This window comes from Aplosporella prunicola, assembly GCF_010093885.1.
Source record: "Aplosporella prunicola CBS 121167 unplaced genomic scaffold K452scaffold_2, whole genome shotgun sequence".
NCBI classification, from domain to species: Eukaryota; Fungi; Ascomycota; class Dothideomycetes; order Botryosphaeriales; family Aplosporellaceae; genus Aplosporella; species Aplosporella prunicola.
The window spans coordinates 277,707-302,563 of record NW_022983530.1 but is presented as its reverse complement, the minus strand read 5'-3'; the positions used below and the strand labels follow the sequence as shown (position 1 = coordinate 302,563).

The following is a 24,857-nucleotide window of genomic DNA, read 5'->3' as shown; positions in this document are numbered from 1 at the left end:
GGATGCTGTTGAGACTTGGCCGCAGAGCAAAGCACGACATCCCCGCGGAGTACGAAGTATCAGTCCATGAGCTGCCATCATACTTTTGGTGTCATGGAGGAGAAACGCAGTCAGCCGTAAGCTGACAGTGACACATCTCCATTGGTATGTGCCTATCTGAAACTTTGAAGAGACACAGCGACACGGGAAACGCGGTTTGCCGTTTCAATGTTTAGCGGTTGCATGGACCAGGCGCCCAATCAGCTCATCAGTCCGATGTCATGGCCTGATCATGAATCTGATATACCAGCACAGGTATACTCGCCAATCATAAAACAGCATTTGAAGCTCAAAACGACATGATGCGTGGCAGATGCGTTGACGGACCCCAGGTTGATCCAGTGCCCCGCAATTGAAAAGCATCGATTGACCCCTCTTAACGAGAGGAGTTATTAGTGCACAAGGACTCTTTCCCCTGGAACAGCATACACCGTCCCACAGGAATGCTGTAGGACGTCCAGGGGGAGTCAACAACGGAGTTGCTCGTAGCATGGCCGCATCTTGAAATGAGCCACCAAGTCCCTCACCAGAGGAGAGTTCAGTGGTCTCAGATAGCCCTGTCTAGCTTTTCGCTTGCCAAGAAGTAACAAGGCCGAGCCCGGGAATTGAGCGCCTGTGTCCACGACGAGTGCCCAAAGCTTGCCTGAGACAAAAGGATAACAGTAGACAACAAGTTGCCGAGATGGTAGCTAGACAGTGAGATGAGAGAGCTGAATCGTAAGATGAGATAGCTAGATCATTCCGATCAATAGTCATCACAACGCAGTGTCCACCTATTCCAACAAGTCAGTTTGTCATCCACATAAACGCGTGAAAAAAAGGACTTGTAATGAAGCAACAATCAGAGAGTCAAGTGCGAACATTTGAGAGCTGCGATACTATAGAAAGCAGATTTCCCATCCGTCTAGGGGTGCCAGAAAAAGCAAAATGAAACATCATGTTGCGAGAGAACTGTGAAGAGAGAAGTATTCAAACATACCTTGTTACTGTAACCATGGGCTGTCCCCAGGTTTACGATGGTGCTGACAGCAGCGGCGCGAACATCTTCAAGTACCGCCAAATGCAGCGCCAGACACACTGCGCAAGGCAAAACGCGACATGACCGTTCCTTTTGACAGTCTTGACAGCAGATGGCGGCCGATGATGATGGAGAAGGACGGAGCGTGGTGAGGAGCGCTAAGAATTTGAAGAAAATGCATAGGGCGGAGATGGTCTGTGCGCGTCAAGCGAAGCCCACGATTGAAAATATCCTCGAACCTCACACCAACCTCAGCTCGACAACCACGACAAACGACAACCACCGACAGTCGCAAAAATGGGTCGCCTTCACAGCAAGGGAAAGGGCATTTCGTCCTCCGCCATCCCCTACTCGCGCACTCCCCCCGCGTGGCTCAAGACCACCCCCGAGCAGGTCGTTGACCAGATCTGCAAGCTCGCGAAGAAGGGTGCCACCCCCTCCCAGATCGGTGTTGTCCTCCGCGACTCCCACGGTGTTGCCCAGGTCAAGGTCGTCACTGGTATGTTTTACGGTTCCGCAAGCTGAAAATGAAGGGCGTCGTGCTAACGGAATTGCAGGTAACAAGATCCTTCGTATCTTGAAGTCCAACGGTATGGTTCAGCCCGTATGAGCGCACGTCGACGGCGGTATCGCATCTTCAAACTTCGACAGCGCCGGGAGAGGTGAAATTCTCAATGGGCTGGGAAGTTCGCAAGATGGATACGCGCGGCGCACAATCATAAATTATGCCTCTGTTTGGTCCAAATGACTGACGGAGTGATATCATGATAGGCCTCGCTCCTGAGATCCCCGAGGACCTCTACATGCTTATCAAGAAGGTACGTCGAAAAGACTGATGGAGCGTGCTGATCGTCGTTTGCTAACTCCACATGCACACAGGGCGTCCAGGTCCGCAAGCACCTCGAGCGCAACCGCAAGGACAAGGACTCCAAGTTCCGCCTGATTCTCATCGAGTCCCGTATCCACCGTCTGTCCCGCTACTACAAGACCGTTGGTGCTCTGCCCCCCACCTGGAGGTACGAGTCCGCCACCGCCTCCACCCTCGTCGCTTAAGCGAGTTCCGTTGCTGCTGGTTTGGTGGAGTGGAGGATGTGCTGTGTTGGACTTTATGCATAGACGAAAGGTCTACCGGCGTGAAAGGCTGCCTTAAAAGGCATCGGTGGAAAAAGCGCTGTCAACAAGGTTCATATCGGAATATCAATGGCAGTAATCCTACGGGGTACATGTCAAATGGGAATGATTTCACGTTTCCTGTTTTGCTCTTTGCAGTGACCTGATATTGAGGGTAAACCATGGCTCTTCTCAGAGCTCATGTCAGATTCGAACGCCATCGCTATGCAACCGTCACAGGCGGGTATCCTGTCATGACCCTATGTCCGCAAACCCCATACCATCCCATGCCATCCTCAACGCCTGTCCCACCGCCCAAGCTCCATTATTGTCTTTCTAGGCAGGCAACCCTAAGCGCCCTCAACCTCTCTACTCTTCTGCGCCAGATACTCTGACAGCCACTTCAACGGCTTCTCGGGCCTGCACACCACAACCATTAGCATGAGCACCACAAACACCACCCCACCTCACTTCACCTCACCCAACCCCAAAACAAAACACAATGAGAAAGAAACCACCTACTCGACAAGCGCCAGCTGCTTCATCCCCTCCAGCAAATGCGGCGTGACATGCTGATTCAAATACACCCGCGTAGGGCTCCCATGCGGATTCGGTTCCTTCGGGAACGCCGCCGGCGGCGGCGCCGACGCGCGAGGCGACCCCGTCGCGCGTGCTGCGCCCGTGCTGGGCGCCGGGACGGGCGTTACGGAGGGAGGGGGCGGCGTCGCAGTGGGCGGCGCAGCGGCGGCAGTGGTATTGGACGCGGGCGCAGGCGCGGGCGCGATCGAAGGAGCTGCTGCTGCGACGGCGGTGGTGGCGGTGGTTTGGGGCACGGGCGCGGTGGGCGTGGTGCTGCTTGCTGCTGGTGCTACTGTCGCTGCTGTCGCGGTCGCTGCTGCGGCGCTCTCGTCGACGGGCGGGATCTCGGATGCGGCGGGCGTCTGGGCGCGTGCGTTGTGGTGTCAGAAGTGGGTTCTTGGGAGAGAGGGTGGTGAGAGAGTCAGAGCAGTGCTGGGGTGGGGCTTTTAAGTACTTCGGCGGGCTCCTCTTTCATTTCGACGTCTGTGCTGCTGCTGCCGTTTGTGGTGGGCGCGTGAGCGCTGCTGGTGCCTGTTTGCGCGTCCGCGTGCTGCTGTTGCTCGCTGTCATCTGGGAGGGCAGTGGGCGGTGCTGCTGGTGCTGGCTCGGCCATTGTTGGCGTGCTTGCTGCGTGCTTGCTGCGCGATTGCTAGGGTTGCTGTTTGTGCGCTGTGCTGTGGGCATGTGCGCGGTGCTTCAATTGCTGCGTGTGCTCGTGTTGTTGTGTGTGGTGTGTGGTGCTTGGGGTTGCGATGCGCGGACGAGCTTCCGAGAAGCTTGGATGCTGGTGCTTGTGGTTGATCTTCGGTTGCTGTCGACGTCCATTGTTTGTTTTCGTTCGAGTGAGCTCGATTCTGCTGCCAACTAGAAGTAAAAACAAATAGTGATCACGATGATCTGGCTTGTAGTAGCGTGTCGCGATATTTGATGTTTTTATCACCCTTTATCTCTATACAGTTCAGGAATGACCCTTGAAGGCTGTAAGCATCCTTCTCTGAAGTCATAGCCTCTACTAATTTGATTCTACTTTTTCCATGTGTTAAAGAGCTATGCCTGTATCCGTTCGTTTGGTGTTAATACTTTTATTGGTTGTTTTTCAATTTTTTATGTTTTATGTTTTATTTAGTTTTGATTTATTTTTAATTTTTTATAACTTCCCCCGGAATTTTCGGCCCCTGACACAAACAACAGAACCGTAAAGAAGCTGTCTGTATATATCTTCCTCTGTTGCCACGCGATCGTCTCCTGTGTTGTTGCGCTTTCACGACATTACGCTTCTGTGCCACCATCGCTCACTGACCGGCTATCCACCCCACAAGACAGTTACGCTCTAGGCATGGTCGGGGTTTGGTTTAGATCGCCGTGAGTAAATTGAAAAAGGACGAACTAGTTAAGTAGTGAATATATGTGCATTTAAACAAGATATACTTATATCTTTTATTATGCACCACGCGACTATTATCGGACATAGAAGACTGCTAGATCACACGAGTCTTGGTATACCAGCTAAGTTGCTATTTCCGCTTCACACGCAGCAGGAAAGAGGCCAAGAGTTTAGTGAAGCGTTACCATACCAAGGCAAACCAAAACACAGTAGTCCAGCTTCAGTGAATACTTACTACCTAGCAAAGCGGAGATATGGCTCGTAGACTTTGGTACCAGTGACCGCGCCAACATCGAAGTATTGCCTGCTTTACATATATTGTGCAGGTTGCTGTAATGAAGAACAACTCGAGAAGTCTGAGCGTCAAACCAGCTACCAAGAACAGGGACAACCAAGACAGTCCAGTGCTTGAAACAGCACGCCAAACTCAACCCCAAGCCAAATGGGTAATCCAATGCAAATGGGCAATCCAAGTCCCAATCCAACCAAAGCAGATGATCCAAAACCATCCACCCCCAATCACACCTCATTACACCTCACTGACCTCACTCCCGTCCCCAACCTCCCTCTCCATCAGCCTCCTCAACGCCCCCCTCACCTCATTAACACTCGGCCCCTTCCCCTTCCCATTAACGATGCACCCCAGCGCCGCGAAGCGATCCTTTTGCTTGACACCGACAGCCTCGATCCAGCCTAGCATTCTCTCGTAGATATATCTTGCGGCTTCGTCTGGGTTCGCGGGCTGGTAGACCCATTGCACTGTCAGTTGGTTTAGGAGGATGTTGTCCGAGAAGATTGTGTATGCTGGACCTGTGCTTGTGGTAGCATTGACGGTTGTGGTCGCGATTGCGGGTGCGGTGGAGGAGGCGGTGGAGGAGGAAGTGCCAAACAAGTGCACCATATCCATAGTAGGATTCAGCACCAAGAGCTTGAGCTGGCGCACAAACGGCGCAGACTGGCCGATGCCCGCGAGGAAGCAGCGCACGCAGTGGGTATTCATTCTGAAGCGGTTCAAGCCGTAGAGCACCGCGGCAGCCTCGTCGTGGATCTGGCAGTTCGTGCGCAGCACTTGCAGCGGGAACGACGTCTCGTCGCGGCTGGTCCAGACGTAGCATTTGCACGTCTTGGACGGCCCGGTCTCTCGGTGCGTCACCCGCGACTCGCACGACGAAATGTGGATCCAGCTTTTGCTGGGGCGCTGGAAGAGGTGCTTGTAGACCTCGTTGCGGAGCTCGGCGGGGAGGTCGAGGAATGGGAATAGGTTGTGCCGCTTCATGTGGTGGCGGGTGGTGGAAGGCATTGTTGTAGAGGTGGTGTCTGTGGGTGTGTATAACGAGTGGCCCTATTGTTGAGAGTTTTGGGTTCGGCGGAGGTAAGGGTGTGAATGGAGTGGTAGAACGGAGGGTCTTAAGGAGCAAAAAGTGTTATTGTTATGATTGTTGAAACAAATTGGGCACGGGCGGGCGACGGCCGGTGACGGAGTGATTGTTGGTGAAAGAAAAGTAGGTATTGGTGACTGAAATGGCTTGCCTGATTATGTTCTCACAAGGTAAGAAGACCAACGCGTCATGGCATCGGTGTGAAGGAGCAGGCTGTCCTGTGCTTCGTGGTATGCTCCCCTTGATGAACATCTTGAGGCCTAACACGAGACGAGCCGGACACGACTCACAGCAGGTGAGGAGGGTGCCTGGCCGATCGTTTACTTGTTACAAGCCATACTAAGACGAGCAAACAGTCAGTAACTGCCCCAAGCCAGAGAGACTTCCCGAGTCTTACAATGTCGACCGTGTGAAGTCTTTGGAGGGGGACTGAAGAGCGATAACCCCCCCCCAGAAACAACAGGAGCAAAGGGCGCGAAATGCTCCGAATGGTCGTCCATCGTCAGTCCCCTCGCGACTAAACCGTCTACGAAATGCCCCAGGCCAACTCCGGCAACACCAACCTCTTGCATCACCAAACTTGCCCCGCCCATGTACCCCGCCTCTCCCCGCTGGCAAGCCACCCCCGCTATGCGCTCACCAAGCAAGCCCAGAATGAGCATCGAAAGAAATATGGCTATTGATGGAAAAGAAGCTAGAGCAGCAGAGCCTCACGTACTCTCTTGCAGACGCCATGTTCACGTAGAACATGTTCAACGGAAAAGGAACTCACAGTCGCAAAACGCATCTCTATTCCACAGCCATCCCAAAGCGAAACACCAAGGTCGGTGGCATCACCGCCTATCCCATGGTATCTTCTCAAGCATCACAAGCGCAAATCCAGCAGGGCCTTCTCACCTCTCCATGCTCCAACACTGCCTTACCCATCAACACAGCTCTCTTCCACTCTTATTGGCACTCAAGCCGTCGACCCAGGCGTCCCGTCCCCGCTCTTCTTGCCATCAGCATGGAAGATCTTCTTGACCTTATCGCCCAACGATTCCTTGGACTTATCGTGCGGCGGTCCGCTATGCCCAGCATACTTATCCTTATGGATATTGCCCTCACCACCGCGCTATCATCACGCATTAGCAGACCAACCTCAACACCACCCCTCCACACCATCAACCTACACCAGTATGATAATTATCGTACCTGCACCACCAACGCACCCGTTAGCACAGTAACAACACTCGAAAACAAGAGGTCGAATCACACGTACCCCGCCCCCGCGCCCCGCAGCGCCTGCTCAGGCACGACGTCCTGGCTGCGCCTGCGCTCCCCCGCCGCAGGCATGATGCGCGGCGAGCCGATGTTGCCGGCGCCGCCGCGGCCGGTCGAGTATTCGGGCTCGTGGGCCTCGCCCTCGAAGCCCTCGCGCACGATTTCGCCGTCCGTGTAGACGGTGGGGTCGCGGCCGATGTTGCCGGCGCCTGTTCACGCGATGCGCTTTGTATCAGCCGTTGCTCGTTCTCGAGGTTGAGGGCGTGCTGGGGTAGCTCGACGTACCCCCGCGCCCCGTCGACACTAGCGGGTCCTGGTTGTGCGGCATTGCGCGGTGCGGGCGAGTGGTCTGGAGAGAGATGGAGAGCTGCGGCGGAAAATATCAGTCGCGAAGAGTAGTAGTAGTAGCAGTAGCAGGACGAGCAGCTGCGCCGCGCGCCCGGCCGGCTCGTCTGGTTATATACGGCTGAGTCCGCAAGCGCGCGCATGACGCAAACCCGCACAAGCAAGGTATTGGGCGAAAAGGTGAGGTGATGGCGCGCGATAAGTACGAGTAGTTGTAGTCACCCTGCCAACTATCTCTTCTAGGCGCGCGGTGGTATTCACAACAGCATCTCAGTATGTAGACGTACTCCGTACCTACGTAACCCCTCCGACATCGCATCGTCCCTCTTCCCCCGCAGCCCACAGGAGCGGCAACGGACGGACGTTAGACCCACTCACCCACACCCACGCCCGCCGCACGGCCGCCCTACCCGCCCATCGCCCAAATCCCTCCTCCAAGCCTCCTTCCACCCGCTGTAATTGGTAGGTAGTTGTTACATAGTCGCCCGTCCCGCGCCGCGCCACCCCACGCTACAGCGCGTAGCCAGTGCGCTAACTCCTGCCTAGGGTACGAGCGAGTAGCTATGTAGCTAGAGTAAAAGCAAGACCGCGGCCAGCGTGCCCGCCCCCGCCGCCGCAAAGTGCTACTCTACACCTACGTACTCAAACGGGGCCGCTGTAGAGTAAGAAATGCCAATGCCGCCCGCAAACAGCACCGGTTTTCGTACTTGCAGCGCCAACGAACTACCTACGACTCAGAAGCCCACGCGCAGACACTGAATTCGAATCCAACGTGCCTATACCCTATACGAGTACTGCTACTGGAGTACCTGCTTGCTGCCGCCAACCGCCACTACGTCGTACCTACGCACGCCACACCTCAAGCCGCCGTTGGAGCCCCGTGCCGCCGCCACCACCACCACCGTTCGTGGCCATGGCCATGGTGGCGACCTGCTGCTCCGGAACAAACAACGAGCCAATTGCAGCTGTTGGGCCAAGGGGCCTGGTCCCTACGAGTAGAGTACCCTACCCCTACCCCTACCTAGCTACCGCTCTACTCAGTACTCGTATCCCTACACTACCACCAACCACCACCGCTCTACCACTGCCGCTGCCGCTACCACAACTGCCGCTAGAGTAGAAGCACTCTCCACACGAGTATGCATGCTCGCGTATTTAACTTTCGCGGCAAGATATGCCTCCTGCGTCCCGTCCCCACGATGCCAACCCCACCACGCAGCCAGCCAGCCAGCCACCACGCCGCCAAGCCGCGCCGCGAGATCGGCGAGCGAGCGCGTGCGCGTGCAGGCGTGCAGGCGTGCATGCATGATGGCTCGGCTGCAGATACGTGTGTAGATCTGCGGATCGGCCGATCCGCGCAAAGAGATGTGCGGTGTGCGTGCGTGCGTGGCCTGCCTGCCTGCCTGCCTGCCTGCATCATCGCCGTCATCATCATCGCCGTCATCATCATCGCCGTCATCATCATCATCGTCGTCGTCGTCGTCGTCGTCGTGGTGTATCTGCCGCGCCGCCGCCTTGACGCCAGCAAGCAGCTCCGGGGAGAAGCGGCGCGCGCGATCGCCGCTGCCTAGAGTACCCTACTGCTACTCTACTCTGCCATACCCTCGTAACCTGCTCTAGAGTACTGCTTCTACCAACTCCGCTCTAGTACGAGTATGAATAGTACCTACCTTACTCGTAGGAGTAGCGGCATCGGCATCGACACCTCCACCACCACCGCGTCGGCAGTGTTCCCGCCCATCTACTCTACTCGTATCTGCCCGTGCATCGCCGGCAGAGAAACGTGGGACATGGAACGAGGAACGAGGAACGTGGCCGCCACTGCTCTACTCAACGCTACTCTACCACATACGAGTACGTACGAGTAGCTATCTTGGTGCTTTTTTCCGCCCGCCCGAGCGGGTTCAACCGCCACCCCACCCCACTCCACTGCGTGTGGCCTACTGGTCGGTTGGTTGGTGCATCGAGTCGAGTCGAGTCGAGTCAAGGCGGGTGTATGTACGACTATGTATGTATGTCCTCGGCACGGGTCTGTTTTTGCACTAGAATATTCATCTGGATCAGAGATCAGAGATCAGATGGACCGACTAGAAGCAAGCCAGAAGAAAGCAAAAGAACCCCCAGTAGTATTTTCGTAGAGAAGACTAGCTTAGCTACCCCTACCTGCCGTGACACAACCTCGCATGCATGTCAATCTTGAGAAAGAGAAAGGAAAAGAGCAAGATCTAGCAAGACTTCCCTCTCGAGAAAAACCCTGACTGACCGCCGCCCCTTACCATCCGGTCTTCACACCGGTTGTATCGACTACTCTATTTAGACTAGTCCCAGCCAGTTCCTGCCACGTCAACCCAGCCTTCACCAGCAGAGTTTCCAGTCTCGTTCTTGTTAGCATCTGCATCCCAACCGGCGTTGTTGTTGGTGTCCCAGCCAGCACCACCAGTGTTTCCGCTATCGTTGTTGTTAGTATCAGCATTCCAGTCGGTATTGTCATTGTTCGTGTCGTTGTTGCCCCAGCCGGCATCATTGTTCCCGCTGTCGCCATTGTTAGCGCCCGTGTCCCAGCCGCTGTCGTTGTTGTTAGTGGTGTCAACGTTAGCCCAGTCACCGCCAGTGTTTCCACCGTCGTTCTTGTTAGCATCCGTATCCCAACCGGCATTGTTGTTGGCAGTGTTGGCGTCAGCAACCACAGCGAGCTTCAAACCTGTAGGTCCAGGGACTTTGGTATCCTTGTTCTCCATCCACTCGTCGAGAACGTGACTGCTATCCTTGCAGCGCTTGCCTTTGTTGGAACAAAGCATGCAGACATCGTAGCCGCCATCAGGTGCATTGCAAATATCGCAATGGTACCAAGTGAGGCCGAGATTGTCGCTGCAGTGGTCGCAAGTCATGGGCTCGTCTTCTTCTTCCGCAGCAGGCGCAGCCTGCGTGTCTGCAAATGGAGTTGGAGTTGGAGTTGTACCTGTAGCTTGGGCCTTCTCGTTCTGGTTTTGAGTCTGCTGATTTCCTTGTGACTTCTTGTCCCAGTCCGGTTGACTGGCTTGAGACTTCTTATCCGAATTCTGTTGGTCGGTTTGAGGTTTCTGGTCCCAGGTTGGTTGACTGGTCTGTGGATCCTTACCCGAGTCCTTCTGGTTCTCTTCCGATTTCTGGACTGAAGCAGGGCTAGGTTGACGGCGCACCTGAGGTTTCTCGCCCGAATCACTGCTAGTTTTAGCAGGTGCAGGAGAATTCTCCTTCTCAACCGGCTGCGCCTAGTGTCCAAGTCAGCAAATGCTTCCTACTACGAGGTTTTGTGCACATACCTTTGCCTTGAGAAGCGCCTTCACCAACTCTTCCTTGCTAAGGTTCATCATCTCCGCCTTCGCGGCCTCCTCGGCCTCTCCTTCTTGAACTTCAACCTCGATACCCAACATCTGGCTCAGCTCCTCCTTGTTTAGGAAATGAAACATGAACACTGCGTACGGCTTATCCAGCGTGTCAATATATGGGGGCTTCTCGCATTCATGCCTGTACTCAGTCCCCTTGCCTAACTTCTCTTCAGCATTAGAAAGGTCAGCATTCGAAGGAGGAGCGTTCCATTGACTCCAGTATGATTTGACAAAGCTTTGTTGGATAGGCGTCGGTCCTGACGTATAAGACGTGGATCTCTTGTACCTATCAGGGACCGATTTAGCGGAGACTGATTTGCGCGAACGAGTCGGCTTTGTCTCTTCCTGCTTGGGTTTGGACGTGGGTGGTTGAGCTGAACTGTCTTGGACATTGTTTGTTGTGTTATTGTTGTTCGTAGTGGCCGCATTGCCAGAATTAGCATTGTCTGAAGTTTTCTTCTGGCCATTGTCTGTAGCGTCAATAATTTTGGTCATCTTGGCAGGATCGCTGTTGGTAGTTGCAACTTGGTCCCACCCTGCTCCATTATCATTAGCGCTATTGCCACCATTATCTGCGTTCCAGCTTGCGTTGTTCCAGTTGCCATTTGAAGGAACGTTAGCTTCGTTTTTTTCATCCGATTTCGTGTCAGCCCCAGCTTTGGTGTTGGTATCATCATCATTCCATCCAAAAGCATTATCGGTATTGTTCTGCTGGTCATTGTCTTGGGTGTCCCAACCTGGCTGTTCAGCTGAGTTCTCTGCTCCAGCAGTGTCTCCCCAGCCAGTAGTATCTCCCAAGCCATTAGCAATGTCTTGTGTGCTCTGCTCGTTAGTTGACTTTGTATCGTTGCTCCAGGTGCCGGTGGCATCTCCCCATCCAGTATTGCCCTGAGCGTTCTGCTCATCAGTTGGCTTTGTATCGTTCTTCACAGAATCCCAACCGCCATCACCGTCGGCGTTCGGAGCATTTCCGCTACAAGTATCCTTTGCCCTCTTAGAAGGCGCCTTTGAAGATACTCTTGAGGCAGGCTTGGAAGGTTGCTTTTCGCCGGTGTTCGGTCCATTGCCGAGCTTAATCGAGCGCGCCACACTAGCACCACCGCCCTGCTGTGTTTGGCTTGCAGGCTGTTGCTTCGGTTCATCTTGGGCATGGCTTGCAGTTCCTTTGCTAGCTTCTTTGTTCCGATTTTCTTGGCTTTGGTTTTTACCTTGATCAGTAGCAGCAGCCTTGCCCTCGTTTAGGATACTTTTGTCGTCTTTTTGCCTCATTTCAGCAATTTCGGAGTCGCTCCATGCTCCAGGCATCCTTCTGCCGCTGTGGATAACGATGTCTTTGTTGTCATGTTGGGGCTCGAGGTAGAAAGGCTTGCTCGAAGCGTGTGTACTCTGATTACGAGCAGAGTCCCTGACAACTTGTGATCTATAGGGGGTTACAGACCGATCCTTGCCGAACGAAGTGACGTCTTCGAAACCCGGAATTGACGATAGTTCTTCATCATTCTGGTAGCGTTTGTTTTTCTTGGCGACATCAATAGATTTTGAACCCTTGAAACCTCTGGGAAGGAACTTGTCATCCCATGTAACGCTACGTACCTGAGACGTGCCGAGAATGGTGCTATGGCCAGGGTCTATGGCGCTCGCTGGCGCATAATGAGACGAGTGGTTAGAAGCTTCTCGAGGCCGTCGGTTAATCTCGGAGAGAGTCGACTCGGTTTCTGGTACACTAGTCTCTTGGTGTACCAAAGCGGCCAACGCATTGGGATTACCAAGTCCCCTAAAACGTGGCATCGGCGTGGGGGTTACACGGCTGATCAACGGCGAAATCGGTGGCAACCTCCTCCTAGAGCTTGGCGGCTGGGCACGATTGGAACTTGCTGGTTGCGCGTAGTGAGGGCGAGGTGTATCCAGAACGGTCTCAATTCTAGTTTCATTTGAGAGTCCACGCGGGCGTGGTTGTGCTTCTACGCACCAGTCAGTAAAAATAGTCTGGAAATTGCTAGTCAGGGAAATTAGTGTGTTGGTTCACGATTTGCGTTACGGACCTCCGATGTGCATATCAGCTGTTGCTCTTGTACGTTGCCCGTGAACAGCATGATAATAGTCAGTGTTAGTGGGCTGTTCCGACAAACCAGTGCCATATCCGGATCGAGATTGACGGCTATCCCTCCAACGAATAAATTCTTCGAATTCGTCTCTAGAAGCCGGCTCTTGGGGCATGTGCCTGTCGTCGGGGGCACGTTCAAACCGACGGCGTCTGGCCTCATAGGAGTAACCTCTACTGTAAGTTGGCGGCTGTGGTCTCATGTGCGACTCGGGAGAATGAAAGGGGAGATCCTCGTTGTCATAGGGCCTTTGACCATAGTAGTATGGCCTGTGCCTTTCATTGAAATTCCCGTCATAACGAGCGCCGTAGCGTTGGTCGTCTCTAGGACCGTCGTAAAAACCACTAATGTCAGCGGGATCATCACTCATTTGCATTGCTGTCGTGGAGGAATTCCGTCGGAGATGCAGCAGTATGTCAGGGTATTTGTCGTTACAGCGTAGGACAACCACCTCGATGAAGCCGACGTTGTCAGAGTTGTCTTTGACGGAAGCCGCATCAGCCGATACTGTTGACGTTAATTATTTCATTTCACATACCAGGAACAAAAGCGTGCAACTTACCGCCGTTGAGCTTCTCGAAGCACCAATCCCGACCAATAAAGCGCTGCCCCCCTTGCCTATCCTCCTTTTGGCGCACGCGAAATTCGACATCGGTAAGGTAGGCTGGGGTATCAGCGGTCGGAATCCTTAGGCCTATCTTGTTGCGGTTGCACTGATAGACGCCGTCTTTGAAGACAAACATGGCTAGCCCAGGCGCGATATAGCCGGACGACTTCAAGTGCACACAAAAGGCAGCAGGCTCATCGGGGATGGCGACAAGGGCATCGACGAAGCCATCGTCGTAGGTGCAGTCGTACTCGCGCAGGCTGGCGTTTGAGGGCGAGAGCTCAATGTGGCAGGTGATCTGCTTGAGAGTGGGCATGGTGGTGGTGAGATTCGGGGGTCACTCGGGCACGAAGGAAGGTGAAGCTTGAGTGGCGCGATGGCCACGATCGTGGGTTGTGGGGGAGAGATTTCGTCAAGGGAAGGCCCGCAATCCAATCGGGGTTTTGCCGCGTGATGGGGCCAAGGGCCAGGGCGATCACGGATCTGACACCAGGTGGGTACGTCACGTTTGGGCAGCCTCCCAACAGCAACGGCGCAGTGGATATCTCCCCGCTTGTTCTCCCCGCGCACGCTTGCACTTGCTGGGGTACGTAGGTGTCCCCGGATCTGCAGAGGTTAGAGGCAGCGCATGGGGCGAAGAAAGGACGTGCGATGGGAGGAAGCTGGCCAAGGTGCAGTGGGCGCTTTGGCGGTTCCCCACAGGCAACTCTCCACAGCGCCGATCCAACGCGTCATGCGAAATCGCGAAGGTCGGCGTCGCGGAGGCGGGCAGCAGCAGAAGCAGCATGCAATCAATTGTCTCATTCTAACTCTAGAGTCCTCGGAATATCCGTGACAAGGCGAGGGCGGAGGCTTGGCGGGGCTGGATGGCTAGGCCTGAAGCAGAGAGAGGGAGCGGAAGCCTCGACCGTAGATACCCTTATTGCCTTCCACGTTACCGGGTGGCCTTGATGCTCTGCGGGCACCTGTGCGTCATGCCCACCATCGTCTATTTCGCCGTGGCCCGCGCCGCCGCTTTTGGGCCCTAGGAATGGCCACCACTTATGCCTCTGACCGTCGCTGAATGCGCGCCCTGCACTCGCGGAAATAGTCCTCTGGCGACATTCCTCTCCCTCCGCCCGCAGCTGTACCACGGATCCGTCGAATCGTAGCCCGCGATACTCTCGGCTCTTCGCCCCGACGTTGTCACTCTCAAACTATTTCACTTCACTTGCCTCGCGTCTGGATCTGCAACTCCCCGTCTCGCACCACTCTGTCTCACCATGCTCGAACGGCTCTCCTTTTGACCACTGCATATAACCTCCACCGTACTGCGCTCCTTACGCCATGTTGGTCCCTCCGCGCTGCTCCTTGCCGCCCTACCTCCGCTAACCGTCCTTAGGTCTTCCGTTAGCAGGCAGGAACTGCTCAACGCTCTGACCGTGGCTGTGGATGCGGTCCATGCCGCCGCTCCGCGCACTCTCGCCGACTACATCGCTCGTCCCATGACCAATGTCGCCTTGTCCAAACTTCTTCTCACCCTCCGCCAAGGCACCGACGGCCCCAAATGGGCTTTGCAAATGTCCAAGGAAAGCCAAGCTCTTCTCCGAGATCTTATTGTCAAGGCCAAGACTCAATATGCCACTTACTTGCGCGCTCGCGACAAGAGCGATGTCAAGGTAATCTGGGCATACAACAATAACCTACGCACCATCAGCACCATGAGCAGGCGCGAAATCTGGCTGTTTGTCGAATCAGTCTACGACCGCCGCTACATGGACCATTCCGATCGCCTAAATTTCCACAAGGGCTTCAGCGTCGTACTAGACAATCACGAAGTTGAACGTTTCCGCGACCTCACCTCCGAATGGCCCGTGTTGTGCGTTGAAAACATCCCTCGAGACTTTGCCCCTGCCATAGACACCTCCAACCTACGCTCATGGGAAGAACTGTACTCCAAGGCCGCCGAAACTCTACATGACATCCGCAACACAAGGTTCGAGGCCGCTTCGGGATTCGTTCCGAGGGGAAACGAGGCTTGGTTTCCATTCCCGAATGTCGTTCGCAAGTCCACCGAACACATTGCTCCTTCGCATCATCTCGAACGCGAAAAGAAACTAGACCATCTAAACAACTGGGATGTGGGAAAGCCGCGCGACTTGACAAGAAAAGGAGGACGAGACCACACTCACCTGCGGCGCTACACCAACGCCCATTCCGACAACTACAACCCGTTAGGCACTCTTCCCCCACACTGGGTACAAAGCAAGATGCAAGAACAAGATTCTACTATGGCGGAATCCCAAGAAGCGCGTGCACAAGCAGAATTCGACTTGCCTCCCGCATCTGGCCTGCTCAACCGCACTGTCCCATACAACCGGACTCGTCGCCAGCCCCCAGAGGAGTATCGCATCCAAGTGTCGACACCTTTGTCGGCATCAGAAGACTCCGGGTCTGTTGCGGTTGCCAGTTTGGGCAGTGTTGTAGGCAAGTTGAAGCGGATGAAGTCCTTTGTCCGCAAGCCATCCAAGGCTGAACCGTCTGGACCTACCGCAGCGCTACCTGACCTGAAACAGAAGCCTCCAGCAGATGCTTTCACACCTCCATCATCAGATCCATCCCGTTCCACAATACCCGCGAGGCCTCAGCAACAGGACAACGGGTTGAACACTCCGCCGGATTCAAACTCAACTGGTTCAACACCGCGGTTAGAGATGCCCGCCAAGAACTACAAGCGTCGGGTTCCGACCGCGGCCACGAGAAGAAGAGTCATCACTCCTCGCCAATGCCGAGCGACTCTGCGCTCGTGCTCGTCTCGGGAGTCGTTGCAGAGCAAGACGACATCCTCAACGCTATCCCGGGATACATCGACAACGTCCATTGATCTGACCCCTATCAAAGGATCAGTAACGGATGTTCATTTACTACATACGTTGCCGGATTCACCGTCTCCTAACGGTATCTGGAGATCGCCTCTGGACCCATTTGAGCGGCCTCGAAAGCAAGCGTCCCCCAGCCTTGCAGCGCTGTCACCAACTAAACAGGCGGCAGCCGTCGTGCAGCACATCGACGTCATTTCCACACGGCCAGTGTCTCCTGGAACGATTGTTATGACAGATCCCTATCAGGCCACGGCTCAAGTGGTCACAATGACGGAGAAAGCGAGGGAGAGAGCTGACTCTGGGAATTCCACTGGCCAGAAATCCGCACTTCAGGCGCTATTGAACGCCACCCCGCGAAAGGCCCAAGAAGTCTTTTAGCGAGCATAATGACCGAAAAGCACCATTACCTTAATTGCGCGTACTAGCGATGCTTCTTTTATCGTTGCTGCCGTCTTTTTTTTTTTTTTTTACTCACAGCGTATAGGCGGATGCATTTCGGCTGTCGATTCCACCAGCATGCATAGCGAGGCGTTCACACCCTTGATAGCGTTTAGCATAGATAGTAAGAATGGAGGCCCTGAGCCTGCCCAAGAAAAGACTATTGAATTCTCAAGGCAATTGGCCGCGCGCGTCGATCCATTCCAGCTAAGGCCGGACAAAGGACCCCCATTCCCCAGATCCGCCTCCGCATGACGGCTAACATCAACCGCAAGCAGCGACTTGTCTGAAATCTGGGCCCCACGCAGGCGGCCCGCCGAGAAATCCACCCTTCCGGACAGGCCAAGCATCTGCCAAGCCTTGTTCCGTCTAGCAATATCCCTTGGCTCCGGGTCCGGTCACCTAACTGACGGCGGCGGAAGAAAGTCCCAGCCTCTCTCCCTCTCGACGGCAGCAAGCCCGCGACCCCGACGCTCCGACAAGCGACAGGAACAGGTGGACTTGACGTATCGCAGACCTTGCTGTCCAGCACCTATGATTGAAGTCGGAGGGTAGACCCTTCTCGTACGACTCTTGCTTTTCATGTCGCTGCGCCTTTTACTCTACCGTGCCTTTTACCGTGTCGTGAGACGCAATAGTCGGGCCTACCGCCGGCAGCCACAGCCGCCGTCGCGTTGCGTGATGCCGTGCATCAGCAGAGGTCGAGGTCAGGATGCGGCACGGCGACGAGCGCCAGTGGGCGATGGCGCGTCGGCGGAAGCCGACTGGCCAATCAGGATGGTGGGAGAGGCGGGTTGGAGATCGTGAAGGAGCCGGAATGGCGGGCTGGTGGTTGGGAGCTCGACTTGCTGCAAACGGATGGCAGCGGGGGAACGACGGCCGCCGTCGACCTCTCTTGTCTTCTTGTAGCTGCCCGCGCAACTTTCCTCTCTCTTCTACAATCGCCTTGTCTTCTGCTTTTCCTCATCACTCGCTTTCCTGTGCCATCGCCAGCTCATTTTGGCACACTCACTTCCTGGCCTTCAGGATTCATCCTTTTACCGTGCCGACGCCTCTCGGCAACTCTATCAATTCCCTCGCAACATCCGGCGGCAGCTTTTTTTGCGACGAAGGAAGGGTCTGCCGGTGCCTCTGTACAAAGCACATTCACTCGGCTAGACACATTTTAAGTCTGGACATATACGTATCAACCAACCACACTATTAGAGGTTACCTACCTTGCTGAGCAGCTTGATTCCCCCAACTACACACAAACCGCCACCACACCCACAAAAAATAATCACACAACGCGACAAGACCATGTCTTCCAACAACAGCTTCCAACAGTCCCACTCGCAACACCAAAGCCGTCGCACCCCGGTGACGCCGCCTCCCAGCATCCCGGGCTTCTGGTCCTCTCAGCGAGACAGGTCTTACAGCAATCACGCACAACAACATTCCTTTGAGCACTACCAACGGGGACACCACTTACCTCTGCCGCCTACGCCAACCAGTCCTCCGCCATCGCTGCCAGCTCATGCCATCAACAACGCGCTTCCTTCTGCCCTCTCAAGACTTACGCTCGACGATTCAACGCGAACGTCTCCCCGCCGAGACAGCATCTCGACGGGCTCTCCTATCTCTCGACGAACAGGAACCGCTAGCCGACGCAGTAGCATGACGAGTCCCCGCAGTCAAATGCCCTCGAGGGTGACCAAACCCGGGGCCCGAGCTCCCAGCCGGCGCGATAGCAGCACGAGCCTCGGCAGCGGCAGCGGGAGGGAGGGAAATGGTGACGACTACGCCGCGGCCGGCGCCAGGAGCGACAGCAGGCGGCCAGTGCACCATCGCAAGACGGACACTGCTCCAGCGGCAGTGCTAAGAGTTGAAGGATTGGGAGACGTCTTGATTGAGCGGCCGCGTCGGGCCATCAGCGCTAGAGCGACGGTCGTCGACGTGAAGCGGGGCCGTAGCACCGATGCCCCCGACCAGGCATCGCTGAACCACGGCAGTCGGCTGGACGAACCGGGCCCAGGCTTTTCGGCGCGTCCGAGAGCCAAGACGAGCTTTCAAGCGAGGCGCATCGAGGCCCTGCAGATGAACCATATCGTCGACTTCCGCGAAAAGATGCTTCCGGACACCCCCGCAAGCATGCAGGCTACTCCCATGGAGCTGTACCATCCGGGGCGAGCGGCCTCGACGCCATCCTACTCCTCAACCACCCCAATTAGCAGGCGGCGGAGTTCCTCCAGCTCCGCCGTCTCGCCCACTCGGCTCGTACCTCCGAGGACCGCGCTGCAGCCTCTCTCCACCGCCGATGCCAAGCTCAACGCCTCGCCTTTCCCCATTAGTCCCATTGCCATGGACCTCAATTCGCTTGCCCTCTTGGCAGATTTTGATACTGGTGATAGCCCTTCTGCCCGCCGCCGAGCCTCGACGCCATACATCGGCCGCACGGCCGCAGGGCGCCGCTCCTCCGGCAGCAACTCGTCGAGCAGCCGCAGCACGACGCGCATGCGCCTGCGCAACGGCTCCGTCGTGACGCTGATCCCGCCCGAGCAGACGGCATGGCAGCGCACCGTGTACCTGTCAGGGCCGATACGGATCGACTCGCCACGGCGGGCGAGCTGCACCGGGGTCGCGGGGCTCGACGCCTACGACACGGCGACGGGAGCGGCAGGCGTGCGGCGGCCCAGCGACGAAGCCGTCCTCGACGACCTGGTGTCGTATTTTGGCGAGCTGGGCGTCGGGGGTGCGCGCAGCGGCGTCGACGAGTTCTGGCGCGAGAACGGGGCGCGGCCGCTGCGGGCCAAGGGCGGCGACGAAGCACTCGAGACGCCCATGGGCACCCCGTCGGTCGTGAGGGGCTTGTCGCGTCTGGCGGCGCTGCAGACAAGCAGCATTGGCAACAGGGTCAGCGCGGACTTGGGCAGCCCATTGCCGATGGACAGCCCGGTGCGGGCGAGTGGAGAGACGACCAGGTCGGAGCGCGAGAGGGCGAGGGGCAAGTCGGCGCAGAAGGGGAGCACGGCGCGGCTGAAGCGATTGCTGCTAAGCGGGGGGAGCATAATCTGAACCAGTCATTTTTGTCTCATTCCTTGGTTTTCCTTTTTTTCCCTCAATAATTTTCTTTTCGTCTCCATTTCTTTTTTAATCTTGTCGGTCTCTTTCTCTCTGCTCGCAGTATGTTCGGTTTCCGATGGAGTGCCTGACGGACGGAGTGGGGTGGCAGTGGGGAGGGGCGAGGGGAGAGGGGAATGGGGGTGGGGAAAGGGGGCAGAGGGCCGTTTAGATTTTCTTTTTGCTTGGGATGGGTGGGACCTTCGTTTCGGGGAATTTCTTTTGTTTCGTTATTTCGAGATACCAGATGGTGCGGGGCACGAAGGAAGAGAGAGAAGTGTAAGAGAGAAGGGACACATCACCACCACATACAATACCTATCACATCTACCTGACACACTGAAACGCTGGTGAGAAGCGCGCCCAGAAACGCCCAAAAAGCAAAAAAACCTCTACCCGCCCAAAAAAGAAAAAATAGCGCCAACACTGTCTGGAAGCGAATGGGATAGCCGGTGGACAATCTCGCTACAGGACGAGATTAGGCAGCCGCAGTTCGTACGAGAATGACGCAACAAAGCGGCGATGACGAGGACGGAGGGTGCGCAGTCCAAGCTCAACGAGGATTCAGGAGTAGGTAGCTTTTCTCTCTCATGAGTGGGAAAGTGGTGGCCGGCGCTGCTGATTGATGAGATGGAATAATTGGGGGTGGGACATAGGGTTTCTTAGCGCGCGAGTCATCAATTTCCACCAACGGCCGAGCGACGCGACTCGCGTTTCACGCCCGCCGACGACGGACACGGACTACCTACCACTGACGACGTTGGGAGGATGGAAGAGAGATGAGACGAGACGAGACGCCCGCCGCTGACGACCCTGGTCTGGTCCTGGTCCTGGTCCTTTCTTTTGTTAGTCGTCGTCGTCGTCGTCCTCTAGCGCGTAGCAAAGCAAAGCAAAGCAAAGCAAGCCCACTCATCATCATCAGCAAAGCAAGCACAGCACCTCTTGGCGCGTTTCTGCTGTCAATTTAAAAGCACGTGACCGGCTGCCCGCTTCGGGATCCGACTGGGTTAGCGATCGGCCTGGGCAGCGGCTCAAATTTCGGTGAGACGGCGTTTGGGAGAGAGTAGCTTTCGTAGTGGTTGGAGAGTGCTGGGGGGAGGGGAATGGTGATGGCTGTGTAAGTGCGCAGTGCAGTGCACCGGTGAGAGAGAGAGAGAGAGAGAGAGAGAGAGAGAGAGAGAGAGAGAGAGAGAGACGGCAGGTTGGGCAGCGAGAAACTACGGTTGATGGATGAATGGGAACAAGACGTCCAGCAGTGCAAGGAATGCTTGCTTCGCATCAAGCGCATCCGCGGGGGACTGAAGGCGAGGCGGCCAATGGCGGCGTGCAACAAGGCGACCCCATGCTGCGCCGGTGCCAGCTCATCCGGCCGCGCGCCGGCTTGCATCAAAAGGGCCCGCCCTTGCCCCGTCAAACACTCGACTCGACTCGATCTCTCTCCCATCCTTAGCCCACTTTGCTTACCCGACAGAACACAATCATCACCACCACCACCACCAACTACACATCCACCTGACGCCCATCGTTGCCGTACGTCGTCTGTCGTGCTTCCACGCCCGGCATATGCTGATCGCTGCCTACAGCCTCACTCACCACACGCGCCGCCGCCGCCCAAACGCCGCCCACCTTCTTTCAATGGCGGGCCCGCTCCTCGACTCCACTGATCCCTTCCTCCAGATCTTCCAGCGCGAACGCCAGTCCGTCTGGGAGAGGAATCAGCACTTGTCCGACCACGACCGCGAACTCCTCTGGACCCAGCGCAAGGCCGAGCTCGCCTCCTTCATCCACGCCGACGAGGCCCACGCCTTTGCCAACAATGTGCAGGCCGCACACACGACGCCCCGGACCCTGTCCTACAATCCGGCCACCACTTCCGTACGACTCACCCAACCCAATCCGTCCGATTTTGGTTCTTTTTTGGTCTCCTCCTTCCTCCCTTGCCAGTGCCCTGTCATCTAACGCGACCCCCCGCCTTCTAGTTCGACGTCCCCTTGGCCATGTCCCGCAGCCAGGACCTCTCCCTCCACTCCGCCCCCATGATGGCCTCGTCGTCGTTCCCCATCGACGTCCCGCGCGGCAACCACCTCCCCTCGAGCGAGTTCCTGACGCAGCACCGCCTGGACCAGCAGCAGCAATTCCACCAGCAGCAGCACCAGCACCAGCAGCAGCAGTACCAGCACCAGCACCAGCATCACCAGCAGCAGCAACCCCTCGATTGGCCCGCAGCGTCGTACACGCTCAGCTCGCGGCCGGGGCTCAACCGGAACCGCTCCCTGCGCCAACCCATGCCGCGCCTCAACGAAGTCGAGGTCTTCGACGACCCCTCCGAGTACATCGCCACGTTCGACGGCGCCGCCCCGGCCAGCCTGCCCACGCACCTCGACGCCTTCTCGCACGACGCCGCCGCCGTTGCCGCCGCCGCCTGCCTGCCCCCCTCGCTGCACCACCGCTCCTGGAGCACTGCTGACGGCTCCGTCTCGCCCAGCACCTCCATCGGCGACATGACGGTGGGTTCTACGCTCGCCAGTGACAGCATGAGCCGCCAGAGCAGCAGCAGCACCTATTTCGCTTCCGCCTTTGACATGATGCGCGTCCAGTCCAACTACTCGAACGTCTCTGACTCCGTCTTCCAAGATGATTATTTCTTTTCTGCGTCGCCGTCTATTGGCAAGGCCCCCCAGGGGGGCTTGGCAATAAACGAGCAAGTTTCCTTGTTTCCTATGTCTTCTTCTACTGGTGGTGCACCAGTGGCTTTTCCTACTCAGTCAAATTCCTCTTCTTCGTCTTCTGTTCCTTCTGTTTCTCCTCTCGTCACGAGTGCGCCGTCTGTGCACTTTTCTCTTCAGACCAGCATGGCGCGCTCGACCTCGCTCGAGAGCGCCACGGCCGACGCGGGCGTGTCGCAGGCTCGTCCCGCGCGCCGCCACGTCGAGCAGGTGCGCCCTATCGCGCCCAAGTCTGACGCCATCAACAACCACAGCAGCAGCAGCAACAGCAGCAGCAGCAGTCCCGTCGCGGCCAAGGCCGGCGCGAAAATGGAGCGTGCCCACACCAGCGGCGCGACGGGATCTGCGCACACTGCGACACCCTCGACGTCGGCGACGCTCGTGCGCGTGCCCACAACCGACGGCACGACCAAGTCTGTGGCCGCCATCTCCAAAGCGCCGTACATACGGCCCGTGCACCCCAAGATCATGTGCCAGCAGTGCAACGAGCACCCGGAGGGCTTCCGCGGCGAGCACGAGCTGCGCCGCCACACGGAGCGCGTGCACAGCGCCATCCGCAAGGTGTGGGTGACGGTCGACGCGTCGGCGGGCCAGCGCTTCCTGTCCAACTGCAAGGCGTGCCGCAACGGCAAAAAGTACGGCGCCTACTACAACGCGGCGGCGCACCTGCGGCGCGCCCACTTCAACCCCCGCAAGCGCGGGCGCAAGGCCAAGGGCGACGAGCGCCGCGGCGGCAAGGGCGGTGGAGATCACCCGCCCATGGACGTGCTGAAGACGTACTGGATGAAGGAGGTCGAGGAGTTTGTGCCCGAAAACGCGGTCGTGAGTGGCAGTGGCAGTGTCAGCAGCAGCGCCAGCAGCAGCAGCGCCAGCACGGTGCAGCCGCTGCCGCTGCAGTGCGAGGTGATTGACCTGGAAGCGGAGGAGGACGGCGACGGCGACGCCGATCTCGACCTCGATGTCGAGATGGACATGGATGCGGCTGACGAAGCCGCGCTGCAGGACGAGGCGCTCGCGCTTGTGGCGCCGGCCGGCTCGTCGGCCTCTACCGCTATCGACCTCTCTGCGTATCCGGACGCGTCGTCTGCCGCTGCCGTTGCTGCTTCTTCTGTCGACACGGCAGGCTTCGGCGACGTCATGGCTGCGTATGCGGACCCGGCTTTGTTGGGCATGGGCTTGCAGATGCAGATGCAGATGCCGTTTGATGAGGCGGCGCAGCAGCAGCAGCAGCATCAGCACCAGCAGCTCCAGCACCAGCACCAGCAGGTCTTCGACCCCACTGGCAGCAGTGGCAGCGGTCACGAGTATGCTTACCTGTAGAGATTTTTCCCTTTCATTATTGTGGTGTCGACTCGGGGGGTGCAGTCTCGGACTGCATCGATTTCTTTTCTTTTTTCCCTTTTTTTTTCCTTTTCTAATTGTTGATGTTTGCTTTGACTTCCCTTTGTTGTACATTTCTTTTCTATTTCCTGTATTTCCTTTATTTCTTTTGTAGATTTTTTCTTTTCTTTTCTTTTCTTTTTCCTTTTTTTTTTTTTTTTCCTTTGTTGTCCAGCAGCAGCGGCGATGGCGGTGCTCGATGACGATGGCGTCCTGTTTCGATGCCGTTCGTCGGAGGGCATCGCCGTCGCCATGAGGCTGGTTGGGTGGGGGTCGGGCCTCACCTAGGTCTAGGTACCGTACCCCCCTGCCTACTCTACCCTTGCTGGTTCGGTTGTATATCTTTATGCCTCTTACTACTACCTACCTGCCTACCTACCTACCCGCTTCTTCATTTCGGCTCAGGCCGTCTGGCACGGCCGTGGGCTGGTTGGGGGAAAGGGCGGTTTGCTTGCTTGCTTACTTGGCTTGGCTTGGCTTGGCTTGGCTTGGCTTGGGCTTGCTGGAGCATGCGGGAGCGCTTGCATCGCTTGCGGTGTTGGCTCGTTGCATCGTTGCATTGTTGTTGTTGTTGTTTTTTCCGTTGGGGTTGGGCGTTCGGTCGGGGGGCTCCCGTGTCCAGTGCGGATGGATGGGGCCCGGGTAATGATGTCATGATTTGGATGCCTTTGCGTGGCTAGTGGCTACCTACCTAGCTGGGTGCTTGGTTGTAGTGGTGGTGGTGTAGCTGTAGTTTTGTGTAGAGTGGGTGTAGAGGGTAATGCATTGATGATTGACTCACTTGGGTGGTTGTGCGCTTGTGCTTGTGATGTGAGTGTTCGGTTTTGCTTTGTACTTGGACGGAAAAGTGTCCATGGCATTCAAGGCAGGCAGGTGCAGTTATCATCGCTCCTACCTGCGCACGCTTTCATACCTGAGAAAGACATACCTTACTGACACCAGCATGTAGCGAGATGTTTACAAGATAAACCATATATAATAGGGACGGATAATTTGACCGCCCCTCTTGGATATTTTAACCGCCCCGCGTGATAACTAACCCGAGCAATTTTGTACCTTATACTGCCTAGTTTGTGCCTATATCTCCTACTAAGCCTGCTACTACTGCGTTATTAATCCCCGCATGCTTTTCTCGCATATTTAACTTCTGTTGCGCCTGG

General features: G+C 56.4%; 10 protein-coding genes across 10 annotated transcripts; 4 read left to right on the top strand and 6 right to left on the bottom strand.

Moving 5' to 3' along the window:
* Positions 1 to 1,304: 1,304 nt before the first annotated feature.
* Positions 1,305 to 2,342, top strand: K452DRAFT_282710 (uncharacterized protein). The gene is made up of 4 exons (XM_033539633.1): positions 1,305 to 1,556; positions 1,615 to 1,647; positions 1,829 to 1,875; positions 1,937 to 2,342. The coding sequence occupies exons 1-4, from the start codon at positions 1,355 to 1,357 to the stop codon at positions 2,108 to 2,110; spliced, it is 456 nt and encodes a 151-aa protein (XP_033402245.1). The 5' UTR covers positions 1,305 to 1,354; the 3' UTR covers positions 2,111 to 2,342.
* K452DRAFT_314795 (uncharacterized protein) lies at positions 2,331 to 3,469 on the bottom strand. The gene is made up of 3 exons (XM_033543796.1): positions 3,201 to 3,469; positions 2,690 to 3,108; positions 2,331 to 2,587 (listed from the first exon to the last, which is right to left on the bottom strand). Exons 1-3 carry the CDS (start codon positions 3,357 to 3,359, stop codon positions 2,518 to 2,520), a joined length of 648 nt encoding a protein of 215 aa, XP_033402244.1. The 5' UTR covers positions 3,360 to 3,469; the 3' UTR covers positions 2,331 to 2,517.
* A 963-nt stretch (positions 3,470 to 4,432) lies between these two features.
* Positions 4,433 to 5,594, bottom strand: K452DRAFT_282707 (uncharacterized protein). The gene has a single exon (XM_033539632.1). It carries the CDS (start codon positions 5,428 to 5,430, stop codon positions 4,660 to 4,662), a length of 771 nt encoding a protein of 256 aa, XP_033402243.1. The 5' UTR covers positions 5,431 to 5,594; the 3' UTR covers positions 4,433 to 4,659.
* Positions 5,595 to 6,107: 513 nt separating this feature from the next.
* On the bottom strand, positions 6,108 to 7,191 carry K452DRAFT_282704 (uncharacterized protein). The gene is made up of 4 exons (XM_033539631.1): positions 7,058 to 7,191; positions 6,771 to 6,981; positions 6,682 to 6,703; positions 6,108 to 6,623 (listed from the first exon to the last, which is right to left on the bottom strand). The coding sequence occupies exons 1-4, from the start codon at positions 7,098 to 7,100 to the stop codon at positions 6,468 to 6,470; spliced, it is 432 nt and encodes a 143-aa protein (XP_033402242.1). The 5' UTR covers positions 7,101 to 7,191; the 3' UTR covers positions 6,108 to 6,467.
* A 1,870-nt stretch (positions 7,192 to 9,061) lies between these two features.
* K452DRAFT_67013 (uncharacterized protein) lies at positions 9,062 to 12,396 on the bottom strand. Its single transcript, XM_033547013.1, has 2 exons — positions 10,420 to 12,396; positions 9,062 to 10,368 (listed from the first exon to the last, which is right to left on the bottom strand). Exons 1-2 carry the CDS (start codon positions 12,271 to 12,273, stop codon positions 9,436 to 9,438), a joined length of 2,787 nt encoding a protein of 928 aa, XP_033402241.1. The 5' UTR covers positions 12,274 to 12,396; the 3' UTR covers positions 9,062 to 9,435.
* Positions 12,397 to 13,564, bottom strand: K452DRAFT_67012 (uncharacterized protein). The gene is made up of 2 exons (XM_033547012.1): positions 13,150 to 13,564; positions 12,397 to 13,067 (listed from the first exon to the last, which is right to left on the bottom strand). The coding sequence occupies exons 1-2, from the start codon at positions 13,508 to 13,510 to the stop codon at positions 12,520 to 12,522; spliced, it is 909 nt and encodes a 302-aa protein (XP_033402240.1). The 5' UTR covers positions 13,511 to 13,564; the 3' UTR covers positions 12,397 to 12,519.
* A 673-nt stretch (positions 13,565 to 14,237) lies between these two features.
* Positions 14,238 to 16,433, top strand: K452DRAFT_294095 (uncharacterized protein; the record flags this gene model as incomplete). The annotated part of the gene is made up of 2 exons (XM_033541660.1): positions 14,238 to 14,341; positions 14,576 to 16,433. 2 exons carry the CDS (start codon positions 14,238 to 14,240, stop codon positions 16,431 to 16,433), a joined length of 1,962 nt encoding a protein of 653 aa, XP_033402239.1.
* Positions 16,434 to 20,477: 4,044 nt separating this feature from the next.
* K452DRAFT_66948 (uncharacterized protein) lies at positions 20,478 to 21,151 on the bottom strand. Its single transcript, XM_033547010.1, has one exon. It carries the CDS (start codon positions 21,033 to 21,035, stop codon positions 20,556 to 20,558), a length of 480 nt encoding a protein of 159 aa, XP_033402238.1. The 5' UTR covers positions 21,036 to 21,151; the 3' UTR covers positions 20,478 to 20,555.
* K452DRAFT_66961 (uncharacterized protein) lies at positions 20,825 to 23,778 on the top strand. Its single transcript, XM_033547011.1, has 3 exons — positions 20,825 to 21,121; positions 21,175 to 21,466; positions 21,571 to 23,778. The coding sequence occupies exons 2-3, from the start codon at positions 21,227 to 21,229 to the stop codon at positions 23,635 to 23,637; spliced, it is 2,307 nt and encodes a 768-aa protein (XP_033402237.1). The 5' UTR covers positions 20,825 to 21,121; positions 21,175 to 21,226; the 3' UTR covers positions 23,638 to 23,778.
* K452DRAFT_66946 (uncharacterized protein) lies at positions 23,778 to 24,692 on the top strand. The gene has a single exon (XM_033547009.1). The coding sequence runs from the start codon at positions 23,919 to 23,921 to the stop codon at positions 24,375 to 24,377; it is 459 nt and encodes a 152-aa protein (XP_033402236.1). The 5' UTR covers positions 23,778 to 23,918; the 3' UTR covers positions 24,378 to 24,692.
* The last annotated feature ends 165 nt before the right edge of the window (positions 24,693 to 24,857 follow it).